This window comes from Notothenia coriiceps, unplaced genomic scaffold, assembly GCF_000735185.1.
Source record: "Notothenia coriiceps isolate Sejong01 unplaced genomic scaffold, NC01 NC01_scaffold00011003, whole genome shotgun sequence".
In the NCBI taxonomy this organism is placed as follows: Eukaryota; Metazoa; Chordata; class Actinopteri; order Perciformes; family Nototheniidae; genus Notothenia; species Notothenia coriiceps.
Genome location: NW_011343704.1, coordinates 10,676 through 22,703, shown reverse-complemented (window position 1 = coordinate 22,703; position 12,028 = coordinate 10,676). Strand labels below are relative to the sequence as shown.

The window sequence follows — 12,028 nt, the reverse complement described above, 5'->3', positions numbered from 1 at the left end:
ACATTTGTTTACATTTTGTAAACATTTAAAGTATGATGAATCAGCTATTAGCATTTCCTGTTTGTATTCGATTTGTATATTTACATAAAATATCACCAGATTACTTTAACAATTAAAGAAACACCAATACTCTCATTCATGTTCTGGAGTTATAAGAAGCGTCTTTTTTATGATTTCTTTCTTACTTGCGGTGTTCATTACAAAAAATTATATCCTAGATAATTGTAAACTCCACTGAATCTAATGTTCGTCATGTCTGTGTAGTTTTGAACACCTCACAGTGTAAATATGTTCTCTAAAGTAACCAGACACTGACAAATGAAAAAGTGGAAAAATGTGGAGGATAACAAAATCACACATGAAGAAATACAGTCAGGTCCAAAAATGTTGGACATTAAGACCATTTTCATAACTTTGGCTCTATACACCACCTGAGTACACCACAATGGACTTTAAACATGTGCTTTAAGTGCATACTTTCAGCTTTAATTTACAACACATTTTATAAGTGGTATCTCCTTTTTAAGGGACCAAAAGTGATTGGACAATTGGCTGCACAGCTGTTTCATGTCCAGGTGTGTGATATGTTCTTGTTAGTTCATTTACAATGAGCAGATAAAAGGTCTAGAGTTCATTTCAAGTGTGGTATTTGCATTTGGAATGTGTCGTTGTCAATCTTCAATTGGAAGTCTAAAGAGCTGTCACTATCAGTGAAGCAAGCCATCAGTAGGCTGAAACATCAAAACAAACCCTTCAGAGGAATAGCAAAAACATTAGCTGTGGCCAAATCAACAGTGTGTTACATTCTTAAAAAGAAATAACGCACTGGTGAGCTCAAAGCCCTTCACAACAGTTGGCTAGATCAAGAAAACTCTCCAGGAGGTGTCAAAGTTAAAAATCAAGACAGTAAATGCCGAGGGTTCCCCAAACGATGTGAACCATTAGTGACCCTCAAAACCAGGAAGACCAGATTAGAGTTTACTAAAACACATCTAAAAGTTCTGAAACAATATCCTATGGACAGATGAGACAAAGATCAACTTGTACCAGAATGATAGGAAGAGGAGAGTATGGAGAAGGGAAGGAACTGCTCATGATCCAAAGCATCTCATCAGTGAAGCATGGGGGTGGTAGTGTTAGGGCGTGGGCATGTATGGCTGCTAATGGGACTGGTTCCCTTGTATTTATTGATGATGTGACTGCTGCCAAAAGCATCAGGATGAACTCTGAAGTCTTTCAGGCAATATTATCTGCTCATATTCAGCCAAAAGCTTCAGAACTCATTGGACGGCGCTTCATATTGCAGATGGGCAATGACCCGACGCATACCGCGAAAGCAACCACAGTTTGTTTAAGCAAAGAAGTGGAATGTTCTGAAATGTCCAAGTCAATCACATGACCTGAATCCAATTGAGCACGCATTTCACTAGCTGAAGACAAAACTAAAAGGGAAACTGCCCAAAGAACACGCAGGAACTGAAGACAGCTGCAGTAGAGGCCTGGCAGAGCATCAGGGACAAAACCCAGCGTCTGCAAAGGATGTGCAACTAAATATTAAAAGTGACAATTTGATTTATGATTATGATCCAATTACTTTTGGTCCCTTAAAAAGGGAGATACCACATATAAAATGTGTTGTAATTCCGACACTATTCACATGATTTGGATGTAAATACCCTCAAATTAAAGTCTGCACTTCAAGCACATATTGAGTGTTTCATTTCTAGTCCATTGTCGTGGTATACCATTCTCACAGACTGTAAAAATAATCTCTGCAAAGGTAGTAGCTCGATCCCTAAGGGAGAATTTAAGTTATTACTCATAAGCTTACAATGCCCCCCCACCCCCCCTGGGGTTGTAAGACTTACACATTATTATGCTGTGATGGCTAAAAACTCTCAGCGGGGGCAGATCAGACATGGCACAAAGAGAAACACGGAACTGAGAGGGAAGGGGAAATCCTACTTTGATGTATTTTTTTGTACCCAACAATAAAGGGGAACTATGAGAAAAAGGGAAGACCCATCTTAGGAATCATTTACATTTTTAAACTGTATATTTCTGGTACTCATACTTTGAAATGTGCATTTTGCCCCCAAAAGTTACTTTTTAGCCTAGACCACATGAACTTAATGGATATCATGGTACTGTATTGTGTTTTTATTATCTTACTTTTAAACGTGTTGCCAAATACTGGCTACACACTCTTTCCACAGACAAACAGTCTGAGGAGGGGCTCTCACATCCTGGACCATAAACTTTCTAAACTCTAGAGAAAAGTCAAATGTCCTTCGTTAATGGTGTGTAATTTATTGCTGCTGTATGATTGATGATGCTCTTGATCAGTTATTATTGTGTTCGGTACTACAATTGATTCCCAAAGTGAAATGTATGTACAGTACTAGCATTAAGCATGTTGAGAATCTGTCAGCTCAACACAGATGAGGCTATGAGAAAAAAGTTGGATCGAAGTGAAGATAAAATAGAATATATAAAACCCCCAGCTGTCTCGGTCACTGCAGCTCTGCTCCTCGCACGTCCCCTGCTACAAACAGATCTTAGCAATCTGTTATTTCTGTGTGACTGGCTGGAGCTGTAACTAAGCAGCCTGCAGGCTGAGTGATGGAGCGGCAGTCAGTATGACGCGGGATCAATTGGAGAAATATAATATACTCCAGGTAGCAACCCCCTGCCGACTCCAGCCTGGAAAATAACGATGTGAGCCATTGCAAACCGGCTCCGAGGTATAACTCCACTACATGTAGTAAGTCAAGCATTTTCCCACGCCACTGGTCCTGTGTCTAACTGTATGCAGAAGCACAATTGCTGAGCCTTTCTTCAGAAGCAACGACATGTCGCATGGTGGCCTTTTGCAACCTAGTGAGAGCGGCAGACTATTTAAAAGGAGGAAGCCTGTTAGAGAGAGTCTGCAATATCTTCCATTCTACTGTGATCCTTTGCTAAAGATCCACAAGTGACTTTTACAAGTTCACAGTGAGTATTGCTTTTCACCATTACGTGAACAAATCTGTTCTCTTAATGAGTCATACAAAGTGTGATAAAACAGTTCACTATACATAGCCATAGTTAATAGAAAGTACATAGCAATAATTCCTAGATGAATTGTACTCTCTCCAACATCTGGTGTCTCCTTTTTGGATCGTAACCACACATGCACAACATAGTGAGATTCCCATGTGCAGTCACTCAGGGCTACCTAGGGAGGGATCTCTATGACATCGCTATTGCTGTACTCTCTGTACTTTACTGAGTCCCTGGCAGTGTGACCTTATTATGATTGTGCTCAGCTGGCTCGCTAGCCACCGAAGCCCCCGCCCTAAACCCCTTCCAGTCAGAGCTTGACCAGCCAATGATCGGCTTTGTTCCCCCAGCTCACACTCTCCAACCATCTGGACACACGCCCAAGAGAGAGTCAGGCTATGTGGGGTAAGAAAGGCTGCAGCATATATATGTGAAAAGGAAGCTGTGCAGCTTTTGTTATACGTGTGAAACTGAATCGGTTGTTTGCTCAATTGCAAAACGGCCTTCAAATTGTACAGCATGTGCACAGTTGTACACTGTGGCATAGATAAACAGCCTCCAATCACAAACATATTGAAAATCAAAGTAAAAGCTGGAGATCTGAAATGTACAGACTTTTGGCAGGATCTTTTAAAACGTTTGAGTATTAAATGTGCACAATGAATACAGATAAGGATGTTCCAAGGTACTGATATTATCAGATTCATCACACTTTGGTGAAACATAAACCAATTGTTGAGTTTCTCTGAGATAAATTGTGTACCATAAAGTAACACAAGCAGATATGCTAACAGGTTACAAAAACCGGGGAACTCTGTTTTGTTCTCATCTATTTCTCTACTCAACCCAAGTTAAATGAAATCAAAAGACAGTCAAGAAAATCGAATGTTTAATCACAACCTCTGAATGTATTGTGGAAGTATTTTTATCTCATGTTTTACACAGGTAATCACAAATGGTATTTAAAATATAGAGCATTCTTGAATGCACAAAAGGAGAGCTTCTAACAGCCCCTGCTTAAAAATATCTCATGCCGTCAGAATATCAACAGTTTCTCCAGCATGCGGATTGCTACAGTAATAGCTGCCAACCATTGGTTTTCTTTTAAAAGTATTTGCGAGTGAAAAGTTCACACGATCCTTCCTCAAAGTGGTTCCACTTTCTTATTCCTTTTTTTGTGATTGAAACCAGAGAAAGGCAAAGCTACTTATCTTTAGAAATGTTAAAATATACCAGCCGTTTTCAGTCACTTGTCAAGTTTTGACCTGTTACAGAAACTGTAACACCAGAATAATACATACTGAAGAACAGTGGTGTATCAGGTTGAAATGATTTAAAGCAGTTCCTTAATATGCATTTGTCTTATCTGTTTTCTCCTTGTCTTCTGGATATTGAATATTGCATTTCTGCATTTGTTTTAGATGCACGGAGGACTAACAGTAAAATAAAGTTTGTGTATTTGTCTACAAATATGAGTGCATCTATGAGCGCTGGTGTGAACCACAGAGCCCCAGTGGGTGACATTATATCATTTGAACCCCAGAGGGGTGTTAAATGTGGACATGGCCTGAAGCTCAAGTCCATGGCAGCAGGAATGCCAGCTTGCTGGACAGGAGCCACTTTGGATTAGATCCCTGCAGCCAGAGAACCCTGAGCAGCGAGGGACAGCCGAGACCAGCAGCCAGCCAGCAGTGTAATGAGGATCAGCAGGCAGGGTTAGCCACTGCTGCTAACCTTTAGTTACCACTGTGCTTCATCATAGGTGCTTGGAGATGGACAAATGGCTTTGTGTACCCCTTTACCTCACACATTTATCACCTCTGAATAGGGGGTAGTGTGGTGTTGTCTGACTATCCTCTTCACTTACATGAATGTTTTTTTCGAATCTGCAAATTATTTTCTTCCTCAAATTAATTGTTGTAAGGTGACATCATGAAATGTATTGTTCTTTCAACAAACAGTCCTAAAAGCAACTTAAAAATTGAATCAATCCACAAAAATGTTGCAAATAAATTCATGATCAATCTAGGCATGGATAAATTGTTGCAGTGCTACTCTACACTTACCAGCAGCACTCTTTTTCATCTTCTTTGAAATACATAAACAGAGACAACAACAATGACTCTAGATTACTCTTAAGCTATGAATGTTCACATCTTGACTGCACATTTTCACAAACTGCAAAGATCCTCTTAGGAATTCATCACACACGCATCTGTCACGGAAACAGTCATCAAATCATTTAGTTTGGATTTCATCAATCTTTGTTTCTAATTTTGAAACTGGATAAAGCAAAACTGTTCTGCCAAACTTATCATGGTACATTTATTTTTAAATGATTTTCTAAGATATTTAGAGTAAAAAAAAACACGCTCCTCAATTTCCAGACTAAAATATTGACATGCTTGATCTAGACGAATAAGGTCCACGTGTTAACTCGGGGCATTCGGGGTAATTGTCTTAACGTCCCGTCCCCTTTTCTCCTTAACATGCGTTGGGAGCTCTAATCTGCTAACACAGACCTTTGGCAACATTAAACACAAACTGCTCTGTCATTTCCACATGACTGTGTGCTTTCTGTCTCAGACGCATGTAAAAACACTCGTCAGACAATCTATTCATCTGCTGATAAACCGCCCAACTATGAATTGACCAGATCAGTGAGTCAGTGGTGTTCCACACGCCTAGCGCTGCAGGATAAACCGTTTTTATTGTCGTTGCGATGTCAACAAACACAAATTGTAAACATGATTATTTTTTATTGGTGCTTTTTGTGTTCAGCTCGATGTTTCATTCGTACAATAAAATAGTGTTTATTTAATAAGCAATTTGTTGTTTTGCGGATATACAGAACTAGGTAGACTTAAATATGTTTTTTTCTCATACTGCTACATCACAACAGGGTGCAAATACAATTTTTATTATCTGTGGGACAAGCTTGTTAGTTAGTTATTTTGGCTTGATATTCGTAAAAACTATACACAAAAAAAAGACAAAACTATTGTCCAACTGTTTTAATGATTTGTCCCGAGCTGTCGGAGCAGAGCAGAGCATTAGCACTGAAGCTATTGTTCGGAGTCAGGAGCCTGACAGGGGCCCCAGCCACCAGTCGTTTTGAACCAGGCCTGGTATGAGGGGCCCCTGAAGAGAAGACCGAGCAAATTAGTACCTGGAACGTACAAAGAGAGAATCTTCAGTTCAGTTCAGTTCATCTCACAGCATGTGTCCCCAGGAGAACAGATCACACTGAAAAACAGTGATTTAGTTCATTTTCCATAAAACACAAATTCTGATTCATACAAGAAAATTGTCCTGCATTTGTATGAATCAGACTTGAACATTAAAATAACTAGAGGGCATCTATTAAAAAAGGTTTCCGGTCAAATCATTTAATAAAATTGTACTGCTCTGAAAAGTTTGCCTGATATTTTATTCGAGCAGAATGAAAGCGGCATGATTATGATGTTCATTGTCTAAAATGCACATTAAAAGATACACACAACTGCACAAGATGTACAATGACATCAATCATTTACTTTCAAATCTTACATCTTACATCAGTTTTAAACATTATAGGTTTTTTTGTCTTCATTCTGACAGACAGTTCTTAAAGTAACCATCATTTTTGAATTGCTTTATTGAATGTAAAAATAGGATGCAAGTAAAAAGATGTAACCTTTGTATTACGTTTCAGTTTGGAGATGTGAGATGTGACTCTTGGTGTGGACACTGAAGAATATGTTAACAGGCACTGCATTCCTTTAAAACAGTAAGCCTCCATCAACCCTGGTCTGACCTGGACCTACAGAGATGTTCATTTCTGTTAGATCACTTAATGAGAGGATAAACATGACCGAGCAGCACCTCTGCCACTCTGCCACTTGTCAAACTGGACTCAGGAACATAAAACACCAACTCCTGCTCTCAGCCTGCTGCTCATCTGTCTGCCAGTTCACAACAATGTCTAACAATGTCAGCAAGAGGATTCATTTAATCTCACAAAATATATAATCTAATGCTTTTACATTGTTCTCGTAGGCTGAATACAAATAAATGAATCTGCAGAATCATCATTGGATTTTGAATATGTAGTAGATAAAATAATCAATGAGTGTTGCAACAGTATATGAGACTATGTGTGTTTGCTACAACTTGTGTCTAAAATCTAAAGTCACTATGTACTTACTGAAAGATTACATGGCAGGGTAAAAGGTTTCAACAGTCCTCAGACCTCCCTGCACGCCCCAGTTGGTTGACCCCCTTCCTCTAAGAGCAGCCTTGTTGTCTTCCCAAACAGCGTGTTAAATGCCATCTGACATGTGAATAAACATCGTAGGGGCCCTCCAAGTCTACCAGGGGACAGGAAGCTGGGGAAGCCCCAGACAGGACTCCGGCGACATGCAAGGAGTTGTGATGAGGCACCAGATGAGGGTGTTGTTTACATATTTCTCTGGTAGGGCACATGGGGAGGCCCTACCGTAAACCCCCCGGCTTTCAGAATACTGTGAGTGGATTTTGAGAAGCAACGTTTTGATCGTGAAACACGGGAGGAAATGAAAGTTAAATCTCATAAAATGAAACTGGGCCAGGATTGAAAGCGACCAGGCAGTCATGTTCATTCAGGGATGGGGTCGGGGATTTCCACTCAGCATGCATGCTTATTACATTTAACTCTTGAAATGATGAATATCGAGACAAAGTCTCTTCTTCACTTGGGAAACGTTTCTGAAAACAGAACACAGCTAAAACATGGAGCCTGAAATCTCCCTTCGGAAACACAAGATGCTCCCGCTGGGTGAAATCAACATTATGTCACCTTCTTGCCAACACAGCTGCTGAAAATGTAGCAGCTTATAACAGTGGCTCGGCAAAATGTTCTCTAACTAATGACTCACAGATGCAAATGCAGCTTTAGACGCTTACCTTACTGGTTTCTCTCTGGGTGTTTCCATTGCTTATCAAGAGGTCATCTGACTGCCTGTTCTACAACTCCGATACTTTATCTCGTCGGCTTCTTCTGCCCTTTCTGCTCGGTTGAATCTAATTTCTACATAACTGTCAGATTGCCTGATGAACTGTGACATGTAAAGTGAGAGGATCCAGCAGCAGACCCCTGGACTGAGCCCACATCCATACGGCACATTCGAGCAAATCAATACTTTTCATTAGATGGATTAAAGCGTGTGCTGCTAATTCAGTTAACCAGAGACAATCACTTGCCATTTACATGTGATTGGCTGAGTTAGCCTCCCTTTAACTGAGTTAACAGATCATCTTTTTTATTCAAGTTTCCCCTAATTCATTATTGTTTAAATGCCTTAACTCTATTAACCCTTATCTCAAGGGCTCACGTTCTTGTCCATTTCCTGTTGAAGTCATGCAGACTCAATCTATGCAACCTCTGTTCTCGCTCTGAGGCAAATCATGCTGTAGGAATCAAGGAGACGTGCCTGCATAATGCGCATGTGTTTGAGTGTGTGTTTGAGTGTGTGTTTGAGTGGAGGAGGGAGGATGGTGAGAAAATATGGGTTATTTATTGTTTCAACATCCTCAAAACCGGTCTAACGGCAAAAGGGATAGGCAGAGGAATAGCTACAAAATGGGAAGAAGTGAAGTGTCGAAAAGGTTGTTGTACATTTAATTTTTGTTTAGTTTGCCTGTAGCTTGGTCTTTAATATAACCCCTACGTTTAAATGTATCTGCTCCTCCATCCACACTCCTCTGCCTTTCGGTCTCCCCAGCTTGCATGTGTCAGAGGTCAGATTGCTGCATTTTATCACACACAGCATCAAGCCCAGTCACCAGAGCTGTGGAGCTGTGGACCCCCCCCCCTGCCCCCCTTCTGCGTAGTTGCTCCCCTTACCATGTCTCCCCTCCCTTCATGGCAAGCGCAGTGCTTTCAGTAAAGGTCAACTCCACCTTTACCCGCAACCTTACCCCACACAGGTCTTTGCCCCCCTTCACGTTCAGACAGGAGTTCAAACCCCAAATATGTCAGAGCTGAAATCCAGAGCACGACAAATACTACATTTCTACAGACATAAAAGCAGGAAGTGAATGTCTGTGTACATTAAAACGATGTATTTTTATATTTTATGACAGTAGGGACATTTCACTTAAACTCCTTAAATTCTTAAAGCTGAAAAATACAAAGCCATATATTTGATATTGATACATTTCATAATTCTGACTGAAAGAGCTGAATTGAGACCATTCATGTATGGTTCATACTGCATTGTCTTCACAGTCATTTCACAAACACAACCACCAACAATATGTATCTTGAGCAAAAAAGAGTGAAAAAAAGATCCTACAAGACAAACAAGGCCTGAAGAACCTGCCTACAACCCGCTCATTGACGATTACATCTACAGAACATCCCACAAGCAGTCACTTCCTTGCATTTAAACACCATATTAGAGCGAGCTAGTGATCACCACATGATTATATTTTGATTCACTTCTTAAGAAATACAGAGAAAAAACCTTCTCCGTTCTCAGGGCTCACAAAGCCTGCTTTTATTTATCTTTACTTTTCACTTGATGGTAAAACTCTAATCAAGTCTGTGGAAGAACAGCTTCGAGCTAGCCAATGACTGACCGGGGACAGAGCACTCCTGACCAATAAACCATCCTTTGATATAGATCAGTGTATTAATAAATAACCAATGATCCACTATCGTTAATGCAAAGTGAAAACATTGACATACATCATCATCTTTAGGATACACGATTAATTAGAAATTCTCATGGCTCGTTTCAGGCACTATTTCTTCTTAGAATCTAAACAGTGCTAAAATAAAATGTGGCGTATTAAAGTGATCAGTAAAAGGTTCATTCTTTTTTTAAAAGCCCAGAAATATAACAGCACATCATATTCTAGTTGCTATAAAAACCAACTGTGTTTAATGGGCATTTGATATGATCTCATATGAATTAAAGGCCTCTGACATTGCATCATGGCTGACTTTATAACAACAGAACACATTTGCTAATGTCCAAATGATAGATATTATATTGTATCCTCATAAAACTTGTTTTTCACACACTTACAAATCATGAGGATTGAGTTTAAACCTGTGACGCAAAAGTAGCAACAGATAAAGGTAACCATGTCACATTTTAAATACCGGAGATCATTGCGATTTCAGACTGATTCTCAGCCTTTCAAACTGTAACTGGATATCCCCTCAGAAATCTTGACGGTCATAACATCTTTCTTCACATCCCCAAGAGTCAAAAAGCCTGTGTTGACATCCTGACCAGAGCGACCAACAGCAGATAAGTGATGACCGCAACCCAATGTCACAGGCAGGTCTGAGCCTGGTTTGGCCTGGGAGGACAGCAACATGCTCACAGCCACCAGTGGTTGTCCAACCAAGAGGCACGATTATTAGTTAACAATAGTCTCATCTTAATAAGCCTTAAACTGGTCCAAACACAATCATTTAAGCTTACATGTTGTTAAGACTATCATAAATCTGCAGGTCCCCCAGCATAAATGCATTTGAAGAAATCAATAGCAACAGTGTGTCATTATGTTACCTGTTCTTATTTTGGCTCTATGTTTCACTTCTCTACCATGATGGCGAGCAGGACAGCTTTTTCAAGTGACTTGTGATTATTTCAATAATGGATCCCACAAGTATTTGTATTATTATTGTTTTAATGCTATTATTTAAAATCCTCTATTGCCAGCGCATCACTTGTTGATGGTTTAACACCTCTGCTTACTTGGTGATAATCAGCATCATCCTTGAGAGTTAAGACAGTGCTCAGATGAGAAGCAGCCATCGCCTCGGCTACTCCTCCAGTTTTAGGGGCCCTTTCTTGGATGAAAGTGCAAGGCCCCATGCTAATCCAGGGGCAGTCGGGTCAGGTGTAAATCAATAGCTTAATTGGCCTATCAGATTATCGTAGATGTATCTAAACATAGCTATTGCATTTGTGTCTTTACAATAGCCACACTCCAAAAAACATAGAATTATTTAAGAGACACAAAGCATGCCCTGCCCTATGGATGTTATTTGCACAGTGGCCCACACACAAAGTCCAATCAAACAAACAGAACACCAATTGCATACTGCTATGTTGCCTCTGTGTGAGTTGATTATTACAGAACGACGACTAAAAAAACAAGACAGAGCTCTCATCTCTCCAGCATTAAAAAAACAAAGGCATCCACCTTATGGTGCTCTATATGGTAGCGACTGGGTGATTACAGTAGTGACAGAGGGATAATCTGGATAAGCCAAGCATGGATACTAAAGTCCCACAGAGTGCCACCCCCACCTCTCTAACTCGTTCACCTTGCTCCCCTGCATGAGAGGATTTCCTTATTCACTGAGTAATCATGTGAAATCTATGCACACAGCAGCAGGAGGGAGGCATAGTGAATATGCTCCTCGATGCACGTATTGTCACAAACAAACAGCCAATAAAAATCAGTCGCGCACACTGAAAATCTGTGAATGCAGGTTTCTAAATGATGAATGAAGAGGAAAAGAAAGTATAGAGTCATCTGTATCCAGGAGAAAGACATGGGAATACAACTTGTATTCAAGACAAATATTGAATACAAGTTGTTTTGCAGGTGATCTCTGTGGTTCATTCTTCTCAACAAGTAAACTCTCTTGTTAGCTTTTTTTCCTTTGCATTTGCAAAAAGACCCTGAGGCATTTTACTCTGCATTTACACAATTAAGATTACAAGTGTTCTCTTCCTCTTTTTCTCTTCTTTTTGCTGTCAATTGTATGAGAAGGGGACAGAGAAGAGAACATTACAAACACTCCAGGCTGTCTATTTATAAACCTAAAAGCTATACTCATGCTGCCTCATGGCTCTGCTCTGTGCAAAGAGCAGGGATAGCTGATCATTTGGGAATGGAAAATGTGTTTAATGAGGTTTGATGGTGATGCCACACACCCTGATGAGCTGTGGTGACACTAAACAATGTATTTGCACAACATGCACACATCACCCCCCCC

The 12,028-nt window shown here is 40.1% G+C and overlaps 1 protein-coding gene across 1 annotated transcript in view; it reads left to right on the top strand.

Moving 5' to 3' along the window:
* The window catches only part of LOC104946396 (amyloid beta A4 precursor protein-binding family A member 3-like), a gene marked incomplete at its 3' end in the record, with an annotated part of 36,209 nt that extends 32,762 nt beyond the window's left edge, over positions 1-3,447 (top strand). Inside the window, exon 11 of the mRNA XM_010772229.1 lies at positions 3,309-3,447. Coding sequence (XP_010770531.1) covers positions 3,309-3,447 — 139 coding nt within the window. The remainder of the gene's footprint in view (positions 1-3,308) is intronic.
* Positions 3,448-12,028: the final 8,581 nt, after the last annotated feature.